Genomic DNA, 19655 nt, shown 5'->3' on the forward strand with positions numbered 1-19655 from the left:
GAAAGAATATACTGTGGTATAATGCAGTAATTTATTTTTGGTCTTATATGTAGACTATCACTGGAAGACGTATGTTTTGTGTATGTGGGATGGGTCAGATGTTTGGCTTGACACAGAAATAAAGAATAAACAAATAGAGATTAGATCTATAGATGAGGTGCACACGCATTGACCTATGCACTCCTACTGTAGATAAAAGTGTCAGCTAAAAATGTGTAAAATGCTCATGGAAATGTAATAATGCCCTGCAATGCACTCTTGGACATCAGAGGGATTTGAATGTGTGTAAATCTACTGCTGCTTTTGCAAATAATAACTTTTTAGAATTTAACTAGTTCTGATGCCCGCTGGAGCACACAATCACTGGCCATTTAGTCAGACCTGGCTCACAGAGCTGGCATGCAGCATCTCCTCTCTCTCCACTGAGGGTTTTCATAGTCCACTTCCATGGCTGATTCAAACTCCCCTCAGATGTGCTCCATCAATAGCTAACCAATGGAGCTCTCCATGGTGCTGAACCTGTGTTCGCTCATTTTGGCCACTAATTACCCATTTAGAGACACAGAGATTATGTAGGGTTTGCTCATTCGTGTGTAAGATGTAAGATGTGTAAGATGTGAACTGTCTCTCTAACATGCCAGGCTGGATAATGAGGAAAGATTTACCTTAGAGATTTCCGTGACAAGCTCTCCCTCCTGAGGCTTCATGACCTGTGCAGCAGAGAACACAAACAAAGCTGTTTGCAAACACCCTGTGCTTCTTGTGCAAATTACAGTTGTTGATATACTCTGCAGTCAGAAAGCCTATAGAGTGTGGAGAGAGAGAGAGAGAGAGAGAGAGAGAGAGAGAGAGAGAGAGAGAGAGAGAGAGAGAGAGAGAGAGAAGCACTGAGCTGAGTTTGCTCAACTCCACCATGCAGAGAAAAGCACCTTCCCCTGTGTATTCACTATCCTCCGAAAACTGGAGCGGATAGTAGATGCACAATAGGCACAAAGCAGAAGTCAACCTCCTTTCTCTCTGCAATGTATGAACGGAACCATTAACCTCTTCCTAATCCTCACCAAAGGTCACAGACATTAGGCTGAATATTAATTAGTTAGTCAGATTTGAGTCACATTTTTAAGCAAAATTCTATCAGTGTGTTTTCCGGTTTACTAATATATTACTGGCTACAATCCCACAGGAGAAGTCAGTAACCTGCTGAATCAGTAGTCACTTCTGTGTGTGTTGTTTGTTTGCAGTACCTGCTCAGATGTTGCCCCTGCCAGCAACCCCTCTGTTAAGGAAGTGGCAAGCCAGCCAAAGAGCTCAACTCTGCAGGGGGAACGGCTGCTGAAGCCAAGATCCCTCCTTATAAGTCTGCTGACAGAAGGAGAGGGACAGATCAGCAAAAATGAAAAAATAAATAAAAAAAACAAAATAAAAACAGATATAATGTAAAATTATAGCAATAACAACACCATAATAATAATAATAATACTAATAATAATACTAATAATAATAATAAATAAGCAATAGCCTCGTATTTAAACCTACAAATAAAGCAAATGACCAGTATAAAGATATTAATAATAGCACTCCTTAGTCCTTATGCCTTCTCACACCACTTTATTGCAATGTGTTAGAAATAACATTTTCACAGTGTAGGCTGTATAAGTCCATGCTGTACACACATACAAAATAAATCCATGCTTACTTCCAAAGTGATACCCTCAATGGCGTCCAAATATCCCAGAATCCCCCAAAAATCCATAAGAATAGACTGCTGAAGCCAAAGATGTAAAAACCACAAGAAACTCACAGTTAGCTGTCCAATATTTCCACTCCAGATATTTGAAACGACGCAGCGATGCGTATGCGTATTATAAATAATGATCCGAAATGTACAGTTTTCCCTTTCTGCAAAAACTTGATTTGATTAATTTGCGGTGTGATGAGCCTCATGCTCGGCTCGGAGGTGTGGTGCATTGGGCGGACAGACAGTCACACACAGCACGTCCTGACGCTCCTTGGCCAGGGTGCAACTATGTGCTGCTACTGACATGGATACTATAATACACACGTATCTTACCTGCACGTTCTACTTTGCTTTGATCACAGTAATGACTTCTGCCTTTTTTCTTTTTTCATATAATTTATACAAATCCAATCATTTTAATGGAATGAAATCTTTGTATTATGTCAATAAATAAATATAAATATATTCTGCCAGGTTCATGAAACAGTTTGACAACTTCACATTTTGTGCATACCGGTATGTACTATAATTATACTAATTTGATTTTGCGTGGGCGTAAAAAATCAATACATTATATTCCGCCCCTCTAGATCACATTGGAGACTAGTTCGAGCGCACCCAAAGATGACTTTGTTTTTCGAAATGGGCGTGGTTAAGAGAAGGGCTTTGCTCTGATTGGCTGGTGGGATCATGCAGTTTTTAAACCGAGAAGCAGACAAGAGCAGCGCTGTAAGGAAAACAGCGAGCGCGAGCGGACAAAACTGCGCAGGTAAGGAATAAAGATAGATAGAGATAATGGCGTCTAGATTTAATGTATTCATCTGTACATTAAACTACATATTTTCTCCTGATAACGGCTAGCAAGGTTAGAAAGACCCGGTTGGACCCGGCTAAACCCTGTTTAGCCAAGGCTAAAGTTAGCTTAGCTACAAAGCTAACGTTAGCTACTCTCAGTAGCAGCATCAACATTGATCAGTTCGCTAGCGTTATATTTCAAAACAGAGGTCTCAAATGTACTGTACTGTATTGGTTGTTAAGTGATGTGGTGTTTTGTGCTGTCATGAAGTTTTGCCAGAGCCGGTTTTGGGGGGAAACATGTCGAACTGGCATTTCTAGTTTACAGTTTGGACCTCTCTTATCTGGTTTGCTGACTATATATTAAGTCTACTGGACACGGCTTTCATAAGCTTTCTGTAAGTCACAAAGTAGCCAGTTTCTTCTCGAACTCTCCACATTGAGTTGTAATGATCTAACTGCTCTCTCTTCTCAGTGGTTTGTCCTGTTAGGCTGAAGCCATGAGGACAACTGAGTTTGACTCATCTGAAGAGGAGGATGTCGGAGAGGAGCAGCTGACTCCCCTCCAGATCTCCTGGTAGGTTTTAACAGCTGTTCTGTTTTTGGCGTGTGTGTGTGTCTGTCTGTGTAAATTGCGTGTGTGCAAATTGCTGAAAGTCATATTTTGGATAGACACTGGTCATTTTCAGGTGTTTAAAATCATTTAATTAAGTTTCAAAAAATTGAATCAGTATGTTAATGTGTGTTTTATTTTGATTCTGCTTTAAGGTTACCTCTGTCAGTAGTGGAGTGCTCCCAGTTTCTTGGTATATGTGCATTGCCAGGTAAAGTAATGGTTTATCAGAGTGTAGTTCTATGTCTCTCTATACTTGTTTATTCATAAGTTTTGTGCAAGTGGTCATAATCTCTGATGAGTATTTGTTTGGTCTTCTTTCAGGATGCAAATTCAAAGATACCCGCAGAAATCTGCAGAGAGATACTGGTAAGATGACTTTCTTGGTCCTCAATGAAATGCTGAGGATCCATTACCAGATCTAAATGGTATTTGCAAATAGGTGTTAGTTCCTGTTTAACCAATTTGGGGTACTGGATAGGTGGGGTTTGCAGCATAATGCAATACAGTGTTTGGCACAAAGTTTAGATTCAACTCTTATCCAGAACTTACAATTTCTGCAACAGTAAAATGTCCTTTAATTCCTCATTTTCAAGCATGATGATGCAAGTGAAATGTAAATAAATAAGAGCGAGGGAAAGGACATTTGATCTGTTATGTTATAATATTATATTAGCAAAGATGTGTCCATTTTGTTGACTTGCTTCCTGCCTCATTAACAGAGGAGCTCCAGAATCAGGGAGTCCAGGATGTGTTTGTTTTCTGCACCAGAGGCGAACTTCACAAGTACCGGGTCCCCTCCCTGCTGCAGGCCTACGAGCAGCGGGGCTTCACCGTGCACCACATGCCCTTCCCAGACGGGGGCGCCCCAGAGCTGGAGCAGTGCTGCCAAATCCTGGAGGAACTTCAGCGCAACCTGCAGAATAGCAGGAGGACTGTCATCCAGTGAGTGTGCAGATACTAAGAGATTCAATCAAACTGAGTCACAAGATAACTCACTGAAAAGCTGATTGTAAAGAGTGTTTTTATGATTAGATTTACATTGGCATTTAGCAGATGCTTTTGTCCGAAACTACTTGACATAGGTTAATTTTGTCAACAGTAATTTTCATCAGCTAAGGCATTATTAAAGGCTTAGCTTCTAAGCCTTAAATAATGTTACAACCCAGGTCAAGGAAGTAACAAAGGAGGGGAGACATACACCAAAGTAAAAGTTATAATAATTGATTAGCTAATCTAAGGGAAAATAACTAGACAACACAAACTACATAAACAAAAGGTGCATCAGTGAGGAATGCAGGGTGAGCTGTCCCTACCATCCTGCATTTCGGAAATTTGCATATGTGGGTGCAGCTATTGTGAATTTGCACTTGTTTTTCAACAAGGTTTTTTTAGTTTTCCACATATTTTATATAGAACATACATATTAATGAACAAACTATATTAAAGTTATTAAAAAAATTAATTAATACACAAATAAATGTAAATCACTGAGAAAGGCCATGCTGGTAAAATATAAATAAAATAAGGCTTCTCTAGAGAGTTGATTTCAAATAGGTAATTTCAAGAGTAAAAAAAAAAAGAGGTAAATCCGCACCCAAAAGGATATCTTGATTTATTTATTTATTTTATGTGATGCAAATAAAAAAAACAAAGTTTGGCAAACCACCTCTGGATGAGTAAAGGTTAAAAAAAGACTGCAGTCGTACTTTATGTGAGTCAGGCTTCTTGTGTTTATTGCCCAGATATGATTGTTGTTTTACTATCTTCACATATCTGCTATCATTAGCTTATCCCCAGGTCATTTCTTTCCTGATACACACAAGTGAACAACACTTCACTTTCAGTTTTACAGCCGTTCACTGATCGGATTTTATGGTTTTTTTCTCCCCCCTCAGCTGTTACGGAGGATTGGGACGCTCTGGATTAAGTAAGAACAATCTACGTTATTTATTTTTTGTCAACATTGTCCTAGTACAGTGATTAGCACAGTGACTCTCCACCTCTTTCATATCAGGGGCCCCATAATTTAGTCTACATTAGAGCCACAGACCCCCATTTCAATCATGAGAGACTAGAAGAGAGTACAATAAACTTTAATGATACAATAAACAAATAAGATTTGGCGTATGACTCCGTGATATGATGACGTATCTCCTGAGACGTGAGGAGGACGTCAGTGATTTATAGGATAGAGAATCCCCCCCCCCATAGGGAATTCTTCAGGAGTCATGACATTGCATTGCCGGAGATCAGCACTGAGGGGTAACAGGACAAGGTGAGTTACAACAAGTAGGTACATGGGATCTGATCTACTCTCCAGTTAAGTGATTGGCCAGCAGGCCAGCGTGGGAGACTGTGAATGGACAAGGAATCAAGGGGCGTCGATGAATGAGTGATATGACCTGAACAGGGCATTGACTGCAGAGGGGAGAGAGAGATGAATAAAAGGGCGTGCAATCAATGAATGGGATGGTTGAGCAGGCGTTGCTAGGGGAGGTAGTCTTCATTATTGAAATATAGTCTGAGACATTATTTGATGATTTTGCCCAGAATCCCGTGACTAGCAGGTGGAGAGATAACAGTCAATGAAATAATGGTGAAGTCAGTTCATCCATTTACTGGGGACCCCCTGGTGGTCCATGGACCCTATATTGAGAACCACTGTCCTAGAGGGATGTGAATTTTCTTGATGCTTTTCTAGATACTTCATAAAGTGTGACCTGTTGTATATATAAAAAAAAAAAAAATCCTCTCCTGGTTTTGTGCTTCTCCTGTTCAGTCGCTGCCTGCCTGCTACTGCAGCTGTCGGTTACCATGACGGCAAACAAAGCCATCGAGATCCTGAGGGAGCTTCGAGGACGTGCAGCCATACAAACAGTGAAGGTGATCAGTTTGTTTTCATCCTCTCTCCATCTCCACTGATTGGTTCGTTTTTGCTTTTTGTTTTTCCCTCTTTGTTTGGAATTTGTGATTGTATTGCTTTGCTTTGTGTGTAACGACTTTTAAACATACTGTACATGTTCCTGATACCTTTTTCTTTTACGCTCCCACAGCAATACAACTTCCTCCACGAGTTTCGGGAAAAGTACACAGCCTACCAAAACGGCAAAGGGGTTCCAACAGAGTGCGAGCGGTCAGTGTCTCGGTGATCACCGCCTTTCCCCGTGGACTTCTTTCAGATTTTGAGCCAAATGCAGCATAAGTATGAAAATACTGATCTCTTTTAGACTCACTCGATTCAGATTATGAGCCAAATGCAGCATAAGTATGAAAATACTGATCTCTTTGAGACTCACTCGATTGTCAGCGTTTCTTTTATGGATGATAATTCCTGATATAATTGTATTCTCTAATGATTGCACTTTAAAGAATACTTTTAATATATTGTTTTTTTTGTCATCCTCATTATTATAATGGTTTTCACCAGAGCGCAACCCCACAGCACTTCCTTTTTCTCAACATTCGGCAAACTGCAGAAATATTCACTCGACATTGTTACTTTTGTTTTCGCTGCTCAGCTGTATAGACTGTTTTCACGGAATGGTCAGTCCTGCACTTGAATGTTTTTTTCTCTTTTATGTCCATAGCAAACACTGCAACAGGAAGTGAGTGGGGGTTCAATTTAGAATGTTTTTGTTGTCAAGTTAAAACCGTCTATACAAAAAAAACAGTTCTGCATAATAAAACCATAGACCGACAAGAAAATTAAAATTTGAGAACAGCAACCTCCAGCATGAATAACAACATAAGTAGCAGACGAGCAGACCAGTATGGGAGGGGGTTAGTGATTACAGTGAGTAGGCCAGTTTGGACAGGTGGGATTTGAATGTTGTTATGGTGACATACTGGCCAATGTGAGGGGGCAGGGAATTCCAGAGCCTGGGGGCGGTGCAGCTCAGGGCCCTGGCACCCCTTGGTACTGAGGCGGGGGGTGGGGACGGTGTGTACTCCTGCAGGAGGTCGGAAAGATAGGTGGGGGCTGGGTTGTTGAGGGTTTTATAGGTGAGCAGGAGGTTTTTGTAGTCAATTCTATAATGAACTGGGAGCCAGTGAAGTTGGATGAGGATGGGGGTGATATGATTGGATGATTTGGTGCGGGTAGTGATCTGGGCAGCCGAGTTCTGAATGAGCTTAAGTCGGTTGAGCAATTTGGTGGGGAGGCCGGAGAGGACAGCATTACAGTAGTAGTCGATCCTAGATGTAATTAACCATGTCCCTCAACAGATCCAAGTGCCCTTGAACAAGACATTGAACCTCAACCTGCTCACTGAGGATGGAGCCTCAGTGTGTCATTCTGGACCAGAGTATCAGCTAAATGTCCCTTTTTGTGTGTGTATTTCACAGGGTTCCAGCAGGCCTGGAGAATCCATGAAAGTTTCTGGATTTGAGAAATATAACATTAAACGTTAAAACATTATGAAAATGCTATTATTTTGTAACTACTTGGATGCTTTTGTTATTTTAATAAAGCACCAAATTCATCAGTATGTCTCAGATCTGTCCTTCACTTTTCAGGAAAAACCCTGTGATAACGTTAACAGCCATTTTAAAATCACTTCACCAGGATTTGACTTTACAAGTAAAAATAAATCACTGAATTATACTAAACAAGTCCCTTTGGTAATTGAAAAGTACTTGAATGTGATGTTCATCTTGAAGTTTTCTGCCCTGGTGTCAGATCCTTTGTTTCACATAACTGCTCTTGGATCTTATTTAGATGTGCATTAAGAAAATGTGTCCTTTGAATGGATTTAGTCAGAAAATATAATTAACTTTGTAATATTTCTAACCTGGGCCAGAGTTTTACTACCATTTTCAATTAATGTACAAATGTTCCCTTTAAAGGTATCGGGTTGAAATGAAATTCTAGTCCAGACACGTACAGTGGGATAGGTTTATTCAGATTCATATGAACTCAAGTTGTCATTCTGTAGATGTGACTTGGTGGCAATACATTGAATAAAATAACATTTGTGACAAATGGTTATTCCTTTCCCGGATACATTTACAAGTATGAAAATGGCAATAAATACACCTATTTCAGAAATTGTTTGCCGTAATAGCCTCAACTTACATCACTTTCCAGATTTGATATAGAAAATGACCAGTGACACTACAAGGAGTGTTTAACATCCTAATGACAAGTAAAAAAAAAAAACACACCACACAACACCACTTCCTAACAGTGGAATATTTGGTGTTGAAATGAGCAAAATAAAAATGACAAAAATGTCCAACAGTCACAAAATTCAAAAGGTATATCCAACAGTATGGCACAATAGCGGTTTCCTATCGAAGCTTGAATGCTGACAATGTGCTCTCGCCTGCTAAAGCTAAATACACTGCCATCGTACTGTTGAGTCGACCTTTTCGTTTAGTAAAGGTTCAATAGTTTGCAAGGGCATTTCTTCTAGAAGAATTACAGATCACATACACAGCGCCTTTCCTACTCTGGATGTAAATAACAATCTACACAAAACAAAAAATCATGACAGGGATTTCAAGATTTGAATGCGATGCTGGATGGGTCTGAAGAAATCTGGAAAAAATAAAAGTACCAAGTATCAAATAGTTTGAAATCTGTTCTTGTGACAACCAGACGATTGTCCCTGTGCAACGTTTCATCAAGTGATAATGATCTGTACTGGAGTCCCAAAACCAAATGTTCATCTAAAAAGACCCATTATGCATCTGGGGGAGAGGGCAGGGACAAAAATCTGCGTAACATTTTCCTTCTTGATTGAGTTAACGGTAGTGAATCGCATAGCATGTGTCAATTTGCTCTAAAAGCCCGGAGTCTAACTCACAGAAAACGCTAATGTTGTTAAAATCACACGGCTTAGAATCTCACTGATAATCCACACTTGAAAAGAACATTGTCTATCTAGTTTGTAAACAGTCAAAAGTTGGGAAACATGATGAAAACCTTTATTTTAATCCCACGCATCAAAATCACCACAGTTAAAAAGAAAAGAAAAAGAAAAAAAATAATGGAGTCAGTCCAGGCTCGTCGTTATTCCATAAAATTTAAACTATAGAGCTATGTGAGGAACGCTGCAACCCGGATATTCTCTTAAAATGGGCTAAATGTTTCCAAAATAACGCTCTGCACTGTGTGTGTGTGGGGGGGGGGGAGGGGGGCGAGAGTTCATCTTGTTGACATGGTTTCTCATGTTGCTGAAAGGTGGGCTTCAGCACGTCCAGTCTCCAGCACCAGACACTAAGGTCATAGTGTTTGGTTGTCTACTGTACATGCAGATCCTCTCTTTTCTTTTCTTTCTCCTCCTCCTGGTTTAAGAGCTCACCAGAACGTAGATCATCCTGTCCAAAAACAAAACAAAGAGATAAGGAAGTGAAACATGACTTGCTTAGAGTTCAAACTGGTAACAAACACATTAGGCTCTCAAGACAGACACGTCAGCTCCTGCAATTTACTAATGCTCCCGGCTACCCATCTGTATTAAAGCAGCTCTCAAAGTGGGTCCAAAAATAAGGCAGGATATCCGGTCAAAATAAGGCGGGTATCCACTCATTTCCTGACTTCCATGTCCCCTGTGCAGTCGCTCTAGAACAAGTCTAATCCTAGCTAGCTAACTTCCTCTGTCCAAATTGTAATGGTCTGAAGTACTGTACATACTGTCTCTGGAACATTTGAAGATTGTGGAAGAGATAGACTGGCTTGAGACTCGCAAAGACCCAAAAGCAGAGGACAGATAAACAAAAGGCAAACACTTCTCGTACCCGTAGAGATAGTAGAAGAATGACAGGAGGTAGAAAGCCAGTTTGCACCAGCCTTCTTTTTGACAGTACGCCAGGATGTCAGCATTCATGATGGTTGTTGGGTCGTAGAGTCCCGGGCCGCTCATCACTGGCCTGCTCATATACCTGGAGGAGGATTTTTTTAAAGCACATTTTCGTGAGAATAAGCCAATTTGTAAAAGTTGTGTCAAAAATAATTTAGATTATTTCGTGTGCCAACAAGTTATTTAATCAAAGCATTGTGTGATAATGAGAAGGACAGCAGACATTTCACCTCTTAATGTTGAATATTTATTAAGTTTACTATACATGCCCACACTTTAGCGTGTATGTTTAGTGGACAGTTTAAACTAGCTTTGGCTCATCTTACTGTAGCACACTAAACATGGAGATGAGCCATCACATGGATCTCACCTCCAGACATGGTAAGCCAGCAGTGGCATGTTGAGACACAGGGTGAGCCACTCCGCAGCACAGAAGAACATCACGCAGAAGAAGAAATGGATGAGATACTCTGGGAGTACCAGCTGGAAAGAGCAAGAGAAGAAAACATTAGGATATACATTCACTGGACATTCCATTTGGATGCTTGTATATGCCCTGGTAAACTCATCCTCAGATTGGTCTGTATGCTGATATTTACTGGTACTGCAAACAGACAAATCTTGACAAATTGTCTATGCATATTCCCTTTAACACACAGGCCACAAGAAAATACATTATGTATATCAGTGACAGACAGGGCTCAAAGGAAATTTGTCCTAACAAGGATCAAATTTGGCTATTTAAAACAGGCAGACATGTATAAATCGCAGGGTGACTTGACCTCCAGAGAGTGAGTCAAGAGATTGAGCAAAATATATAAATGTGAGATGTAGCAAACTGTTAGACTGGCCTATTTCAGCCAAGCAAATGATCCTGCTTCACACTCTTGATCTTCTTGAGTCACGCTACTAGGTCTAGCTTGATGTCATATTTACTAGACATTATTGTAGGTGTGGAATAAAGTCACATGTCACCTATTGTGGTTGCAGTTAGAAAGGTCAAATACATGAACAGTGCTCTGCTCTGTCATGCACGGTGAGGCGAGCTGACACCATGTGTAACATCAGACATGCATCAATAGGTCTGATCACAAATGAGAAGGGGAAACCCATCAGCAACTTGAGTGTGTGCGCATCCTAACATGATGTTTTGTTTTTGCAGTGAGGGCAAACGTATAGCTCATCCCACTTCCTGACAAACGGATGGGGCAATATACACACCGGAGGGGAAGACCATGCTGTGTGGACTAACCCAAGCAGTCTTCAGCCTGTCTCAGGCCGACAGAGTCTGATGATCTAGTGTAGGGTTTGAGGGGGGCAGATGGAGGCTCTAGTGTAGGGTCGAGGGGGGCAGATGGAGGCACCACATGGAAGCCATGCATTCAGATAGAGCGGAGGGCGGGGCGACCCAACAGCCCACAGATGGAAAGGTGAGGGGCGTGTAGGAGGAGAAAGGTGCAGGAAGGGGAGCCTAAGTGTTGAAATCCTGCACTGTGCTGCCAAATGCAAAACCACTGAATCACAGGACACACAAAAACATGTGCCCATTGAGCTTAGCATGACACACGCAAAAACATGTGCCCATTGAGCTTAGCATTACACACACAAAAATAGTGGCCATGTTCCAAACTGCAGTCTGAAGTGAGGAGTGCATCATGGGTTAAAAATCAAGACAAGAGAAATGTGTGCTTTTAGCTGAAATAACTCCTCCCACTACTGAAATCACTGACCAATCAGCGGTCCTAAATAGTGCTGAGCTAGGGAGTGTTGGGATTCTGCAGCCATCTGTCCCAAACCACAGGTGATAAAGGTTTACTGCCAAAATGGAGCTCATATAGCAGTTTGCTAATTGCTTAATGAAATCGTAGCCTACTCCACATAGCAAAGTAATACAATTAGTGCTACAAAATAGAAGGTTTAATTTAAGACCTAGAACACTAATTAAATCTATTTTATGCCACCACCAATGGAAGTTCATCCTGACCTGAACTACAGTAGGGGGAAGAAATAGCATAAATTGACGTTTAAGACGCTTTATATTTCAGGGTTCATACAGACATTACAATATAAAATTAAATTACTTTCAAGTACTTTTTCAAGCACTATGTTTTCATTTTCAAGGACGCAAAGCAAATAGTTCATTTTCAAATGTAAATTTGCCCCAAAGGGGGCACCAAATTTGATTCACGCAGTGTGCCTTAAACAAGTCAATTCTACTATCAATCCTGTGAGCTGGACGGGAAAAAGATTTGTCCAATGTCAATTTAAATATTGAGTTTTAATGGTGGTAAAGGTAGCAAAACAGGCCAGACTGGTCACTGGGCGTCTGTTCTCACATTCAGGTCAAAACTCTGGCCAATAACTACGGCCAATATCACTATAAATACATTACATTACGTCATTTGGCAGACGCTTTTATCCAAAGCGACTTACAATAACACATTTTTGTCAGCAATAGAGCAATCAACTATGGAGCACAGTCTATGACAACTACAACTTCTGAAGGAACAGTGGTACAAGTTTAGTTTAGGTTAGTAGTTTTTTTTTTTTTTTTTTTTTTAATACAGTGATTATCAGAGAGGCACAAGTCCAAGTCAGGTCTCAAATCTTTTGTAATGATCAAATCTTTTGTAATGAGTGTTTTAACATCTGCTAACATGTTTGCTAAACGTCCATACGACCTAACGTTAACTTTCCCATTACCTGACTGACCTGTCAGGTGCCTGATCAAGTTTGCTGTGGTCGATCTAGGATGCTTTATTTGGCAGATGTTGCATTTAGAGATTGTTATTGTTTGGGCCTTGTGTGAATTTATTATAGCCAAAGGTTATGACAAATTCCACAGCAGCTGCAGGTGTGCTGCTCACCATAGTGTAACATCACATCAGCTGCAGGTGTGCTGCTCACCATAGTGGAACATCACAGCAGCTGCAGGTGTGCTGCTCACCATAGTGTAACATCACAGCAGCTGCAGGTGTGCTGCTCACCATAGTGTAACATCACAGCAGCTGCAGGTGTGCTGCTCACCATAGTGTAACAACATCACAGCAGCTGCAGGTGTGCTGCTCACCATAGTGTAACAACATCACAGCAGCTGCAGGTGTGCTGCTCACCATAGTGTAACATCACAGCAGCTGCAGGTGTGCTGCTCACCATAGTGTAACATCACAGCAGCTGCAGGTGTGCTGCTCACCATAGTGTAACATCACAGCAGCTGCAGGTGTGCTGCTCACCATAGTGTAACAACATCACAGCAGCTGCAGGTGTGCTGCTCACCATAGTGTAACATCACAACAGCTGCAGGTGTGCTGCTCACCATAGTGTAACATCACAGCAGCTGCAGGTGTGCTGCTCACCCTAGTGTAACATCACAGCAGGTGCAGGTGTGCTGCTCACCATAGTGTAACATCACAGCAGCTACAGGTGTGCTGCTCACCATAGTGTAACATCACAGCAGCTGCAGGTGTGCTGCTCACCATAGTGTAACATCACAGCAGCTGCAGGTGTGCTGCTCACCATAGTGTAACATCACAGCAGGTGCAGGTGTGCTGCTCACCATAGTGTAACATCACAGCAGCTGCAGGTGTGCTGCTCACCATAGTGTAACATCACAGCAGCTACAGGTGTGCTGCTCACCATAGTGTAACATCACAGCAGCTGCAGGTGTGCTGCTCACCATAGTGTAACATCACAGCAGCTGCAGGTGTGCTGCTCACCCTAGTGGAACATCACAGCAGCTGCAGGTGTGCTGCTCACCATAGTGTAACATCACAACAGCTGCAGGTGTGCTGCTCACCCTAGTGTAACATCACAGCAGCTGCAGGTGTGCTGCTCACCATAGTGTAACAACATCAGAGCAGCTGCAGGTGTGCTGCTCACCATAGTGTAACATCACAGCAGCTGCAGGTGTGCTGCTCACCATAGTGTAACATCACAGCAGCTGCAGGTGTGCTGCTCACCATAGTGTAACAACATCAGAGCAGCTGCAGGTGTGCTGCTCACCATAGTGTAACATCACAGCAGCTGCAGGTGTGCTGCTCACCATAGTGTAACATCACAGCAGCTGCAGGTGTGCTGCTCACCATAGTGTAACATCACAGCAGCTGCAGGTGTGCTGCTCACCATAGTGTAACATCACAGCAGCTGCAGGTGTGCTGCTCACCATAGTGTAACATCACAGCAGCTGCAGGTGTGCTGCTCACCATAGTGTAACATCACAGCAGCTGCTGGTGTGCTGCTCACCATAGTGTAACATCACAGCAGCTGCAGGTGTGCTGCTCACCATAGTGGAACAGTTGGCTTGCTGCACCATTACTGCATGCAACATTGGGGAGTGATGGTGGCATCAAGGAAGAGAAAAAAAGGGGGGGGGGGGAAAAGGGGGGAGGGGAGGGGGGGCTGAGCCAGCTTAGCAATTTAGTTCTAACCACTTGTCTACTTGGTCAAAATATAAGACAGTGTTATGTGGTTCATTTGAATTTCAAGGTCTTTTCAAGCACTTGGTTAAAAAAAATGCTATTTTCAAGGTATTCCAGTACTTGATTTTCCCCTCTCAAAATCCAAGCACTTCAAGGACCTTGTATGAACCCTGTTTATATATAGGATATATTGGTTCTGACTTTTACATGATTAAAATGAACATTATGTAAAAGCGTGACCTAGTCAGGGAAGTGTATAGGGCTAGTTTCAGGTTACTGTAGTCCCAACTGAGCACAAATTACCTGATTCACTGAGTTTACTGGGAATTGACCAGTAACTATAAAACACTATCATATGCAAACAAAGGGTAGGTTGTTGTAATCAAGATCATGCATGTTTTTGAGCATTTGCAAGTCTTTTCAGTTAACAGCTATACTTGATCAATCATTAATAACTGGATTGGCTAATTCACCATAGAGAATATTGTTATGCCTACTACTGCATGTCTCAATGCTTTTGATGAGCACCACGGCCCCAATGCAACAAAAAAAATTATACACGGCATAAAATGTACAAATCTAGACATCGTTTTCAAGGAAAATCAAGTGGACATACTAGCATAAAAAAACAACAGACAAAAGTAATTGAAACTGCACTTTGAGATCACGCAGATTAGAAAACAAAACTGAACAAAAAAAAATATATATGAAGATTTATAAAAGCAAAAACTGGTCTGAAATGCAAAACACAGGCGACTAGCAACCTGAGGAACAGGTGGCATGTAACATTAGTCTAATCCTGACCTGAACCCTGGTCTTTCCTGTGAGATTAGTTAACGGAAAAGACGTTTGCAAACACTCCCCCGTGCAAAATGACAGACTGCAGACTGGGTACAAACCTTTAATGCAATTTTGAGTCTTTTTATCTTTTTGACCTTTTCAACTGTCTTTTTGCCGTTAACAAAAAAGTTTAAAAAAAAAGAAAGAAAAAGGGCAGATTAGAAAAACAAAATGCGTTAGAGTTTGACAGCTGACAAGATCACCGGATTTATAACAGGCAGGTTATTTAGCATAACAGTGCAGAGAAATCAATTCAAAGACTGATAGGTGGATAAACTCATCCTAAACAAAACACTTTCAACAAAGCAGATCTGCAGTGCATGCAGTCAAAGAAGCAAGGAAGGGCAGTCTGTCATGTCCAGTGGCAACACTTACCGGATTTAAAGTGTTACACTGATCAATAGGATTCTTGTAATCAGTCTTCAGCTCATCAAATGCTATTATCTGGAGGAACAAGAAGAAAATCACAGTTTAACATCAACTAGAGCAGTGGTTCCCAAAGTGGGGGTTGCGGGACACCACTGGGTGGGTTGCGAGATGATTTTCAGAATGTGTGAAATTGGCCAAAAAGAATATGTTAACTACAAAATGTGTGAAATACAATTTAAAACGATTAAAAAGAGCACATATTAACCATAATTGTTTGTTTTGTTTATGAAATGCTCACTGTTTGTATGCTTCAACCACCACCGGGGAAGGTGGGGGTCGGGGACTGAAAAGTTGGGGAACCCTTGCACTAGAGCAGGGGTTCCCAAACTTTGCCATGCCAAGGCCTCCCAAATAGCATTAGCCTTTGGCCATGGCCCCCCGCTTCAACGTGACATCACAACCACCCAGAAATGCGGAACCCCGCAGCAGTTAACTAGTATGAGCTGTGCCAAACAAACATTATCTAAAAAACCATACATCACAACACTTATATTTTTGACATTCCGAGTGAGCTCAAAGTAGCTCAAGAGTCTGATGTATGCAGGTCATGTAAAAGTTGTGTGAACTGTTGCAGTTTTTAAAATGAAGTGAATTTAGTAAACAGCACAGCCGGCTAGAGTGAGACGTTTACATGCACAGTTAAGTCGAGCTATGGTTATAGCTTGATTAGGCTATTTACTCGGACTACTGTCCTTGTCCCAGTATACAAGTGTAACCGAATGAATCTGAGTCCTGAGTGTTAGTAGGTTGGTTAAACTCACTCTCCCAGTATAAAGACACGTTAATCAGCTCCGCCAAGGGACCTAGCTCTCTTGGTGAAGCGGTTAGCGTGTCCGTCCGTCCAGCAAGCAGAAGGTCGACAGTTCGAATCCACCCCTGGCCGCTAACATAACACGCTGTTCGACTTCCGGGTCAAAGAACAGCGAGTACATGTGAAGAAATGCTCGGTATTGGAAACTACACACTATTTGGGAGTGCCAGGGCACCCACCTCATGGATAACAACATTGTCTCGGAGGGGGGTACAGTTTTATTGTGATTGAGAATGTGTGTATCGCGTGCAGCCATTTAGCCGACGTTGCAGTGGATATAGGCGCCGCGGATCCGAGACTCAGAAGGAAGAATGACTGATGAGTCTCGCGTTGAGGCTATAAAAACCCATGACAATACTATTGAAAATGTAAAAAATCACATCCATACAACCTCAGAATACATTTCCTTACTTTTATTTATGTAATAACATAATTACATTTGTATCTCAAATCTTTTCTAATTTCTTCATACTCAATATTTCTTCATATTCAATATTTACGTTTTGGTACACTGAGGAAGACTTTTGTCGAAACGTTTGTACCTGCCATCTGCTTCAATTAAATTAATAAAAGGACATTTTTGAGAGTGCTGGCTTTTCTTCTCCTTCATAGACTATTTTGAGCTGTGCACCCACCAACTGTTTTTTGTGAGTGTGCTTGCTTTTCCCCTTTTTCATCGTTTTCCATTATAAACATTGTTCCAGAGTTACCTACACAGGAGGGAATGACATTGAATGTAATGACGTTTGACTGGGAGGTAATTTGACAGATGTGCATGGCAAATATGATTGTGTGGAAGGAAAAGATTAAATTATATTTGTTAATACTAACTACACAAAATATAATTATAAAATATAATAAAAACGGTATTATATTCTTCATTTATTATACTGTAGTATTAACAAATATAACGGAATCATGTCCTTCCCCATAAAGATACCCACACCGGAGGGAATGACAATGAATGTGATGACGTTTGACTGGGAGGTAATTTGACAGATGTGCATGGCAAATATGATTGTGTGTGGAAGGAAAGGATTCAATTATATTTGTTAATACTAACTACACAAAATATAATTGTAAAATATAATAAAAACGATATTATATTCTTCATTTATTATACTGTAGTATTAACAAATATAACGGAATCATTTAATTCCCCATAAAGATGATTTTTTTTTTGTATTTCCATTAATTTGCTGAGAGCCCCCCCCCCCCCCCCCCCCCGTAAAAACGGCATCTTTATTTGATAGATAATCTATCACAAAGCCTGGGAATATACGTAACGGGGAAATGGTAGAAGCTGAAGAAAACAGAACCCCAGAAGCGGCATCGTTCGAGGATTAGCTTAAACTTTGAGGGTAGTTAGCGTTAGCTGGCTGGCTAGCTAGCAAGTAGTCTACCTAGCAGTAGCAGCAACCACGTCGTGGTGATCTATCTGGACCATTTATTTATACAGTCTATGATCTGGACCAGCTGACTCACATAGCTATTTGCATATAAACTGCAAATAACATTGCCTGTTGGGGTCTATTATATGTCGTTGGTTGGGATGTGTAGCTGCTAACGTTTGCTAGCTGCTAGCCAGCGAAAGGGTGTGTGCCATTCATTGTACAATTGATGCGTTTCAGGTTGTTTCCTGCTTGCAAAGCGCAGGGACGTCTATATATATATAGTTCCCTAATGTAGTTACACAACACGGAGTGAAAAGATCCGTGGTGGACTGCAACGTTCCCCCGGCTATCTTCGCTAAGCTAGCTTGATGACTGGCTTCAGTGGCTTGACGTTAGCCGAATGGTACTACCAACCACCTTCTTCCAGCGCGTTATCAGTCTTGTTGTATTAATAGCGGACGAATGTGTACTTACATGCCAGATAGCGAAGAAGATAAGCGCTGCCGTGAGCAACAGAGCAAGCATATAACAAAAGGCCGCGAATGTGAACGCCATTTTTCCTCCAGCTGGCTTGTCGCTGGCTCGCCTCGCTCACAGGTTGAACTGTCACCACACAGTCTGTCGTCACGCGCAACTGTTCGATTACAGCTAAAAAAAACTATCCCGCTCCAGCCGGGGCCAGTACAGAGCACGCCCCCTAAGTACAGAGCACGCCCATAGGTAGCCGCAAAACGCGACTATTTCACTCGAGTACCTCTCCCATCGTACTCGAGTGAAATAGTCGCGTTTTGCGGCTAGCCCATAGGTTGAGGCGATGTTTCGCTGGTTAGCTGGCTTGTAGTCTGGGCTGGTCTGGGCACCTTTCACCCCGCTTTTTGTCATGGGGCGTAAACCACGGAACCAGAATGAACACCGGAAAGCAGTGCGCCAAAAAACGTCTTTGTTGCCGTTAGCTTGACGTCTCTTGCCTCGATTAATTGTCTGATTCAAAGCTTCTGTATTGGCTTAAAAGATGTGAGATTGTGAATCCGCAATGTTTCTAAAATAACTTCTTCAAAAACTTCGTTCGGTACGTCCATCTTTTGTTTTGTTGTTTGCCGTTCTGATACTTATGTCAAATTGTCAAGTTAACGTAAAAGTTGACGAGCTAGAAACGCTGCCCTTCCTGTCTAGGGCGGCTCTAGGCCGGAACCAGGTAGGGTGACAAAATCAATTTTGAACGGAAGCCAGGCTCTTTCTCGCCGAGAAGAGCCTGGTGACGCGAGGTTACCTGGCTTGAGACCATAGACTGTAGACACAGGAAGTCGTAGGTCGTAACACGAACGGGTCAAGTGGGTGGGGCTACATAAGAGAACAGCAGTCACCAATCACCATAAAACAGAAGGCTAAACAGTATTATTTTATTGGGACATTTATTAGACATTGTATAAAGTATGGAAAAATACAAATATTTCACACAAGTTTCACTGATGCCATGAGGCAGTTATGTTACATGTTTAGAGTGTGGGTTTATTGAAAAGGAAGGGGAGAAGGAATAGTAGCCTAATGATGCAGGATAAAGTAAAAAAAGACTCCAAAAGGCCAAATAGATTCACCACACAGGAGAGCTATGTTTGTAGCATATCTCATCCACATGGACCTGGTAGAATCTATTGGGGAAATATTTCATAATTTGTTTCTGATGGATGATCAGAGTGTATAAACGCCAACATTAGAAATATTTCAAATTGATTAAATTACTGTTGGGATACTTTCTGCAAACTGTTCAGACATGAACACACTAAAGCATGCACTCTGTTTTTACATTAGCT

At 41.5% G+C, this 19655-nt stretch overlaps 2 protein-coding genes across 4 annotated transcripts; one reads left to right on the forward strand and one right to left on the reverse strand.

Moving 5' to 3' along the window:
• Positions 1-2447: 2447 nt before the first annotated feature.
• Positions 2448-7627, forward strand: cdkn3 (cyclin dependent kinase inhibitor 3). Of its 3 annotated transcripts, none has more exons than XR_014552542.1 (9): positions 2448-2507; positions 3009-3110; positions 3302-3357; positions 3471-3515; positions 3869-4091; positions 5045-5076; positions 5929-6032; positions 6203-6351; positions 7494-7622. XR_014552542.1 is itself a non-coding variant. In XM_083633502.1 (9 exons), exons 2-9 carry the CDS (start codon positions 3034-3036, stop codon positions 7519-7521), a joined length of 645 nt encoding a protein of 214 aa, XP_083489628.1. In that variant the 5' UTR covers positions 2448-2507; positions 3009-3033; the 3' UTR covers positions 7522-7627. The 3 variants fall into 3 exon arrangements, 1 of the variants encoding a protein (XP_083489628.1); XR_014552543.1 differs by lacking the exon at positions 7494-7622 and adding an exon at positions 7374-7446; XM_083633502.1 differs by having other exon boundaries at positions 6203-6282; positions 7494-7627.
• Positions 7628-8047: 420 nt separating this feature from the next.
• Positions 8048-18466, reverse strand: cnih1 (cornichon family member 1). Its single transcript, XM_083633503.1, has 5 exons — positions 18319-18466; positions 15586-15654; positions 10323-10435; positions 9891-10034; positions 8048-9470 (listed from the first exon to the last, which is right to left on the reverse strand). Exons 1-5 carry the CDS (start codon positions 18397-18399, stop codon positions 9443-9445), a joined length of 435 nt encoding a protein of 144 aa, XP_083489629.1. The 5' UTR covers positions 18400-18466; the 3' UTR covers positions 8048-9442.
• Between the last annotated feature and the right edge of the window lie 1189 nt (positions 18467-19655).

The sequence above is a fragment of the Poromitra crassiceps genome (assembly GCF_964638095.1).
Source record: "Poromitra crassiceps genome assembly, chromosome: 3".
NCBI classification, from domain to species: Eukaryota; Metazoa; Chordata; class Actinopteri; order Beryciformes; family Melamphaidae; genus Poromitra; species Poromitra crassiceps.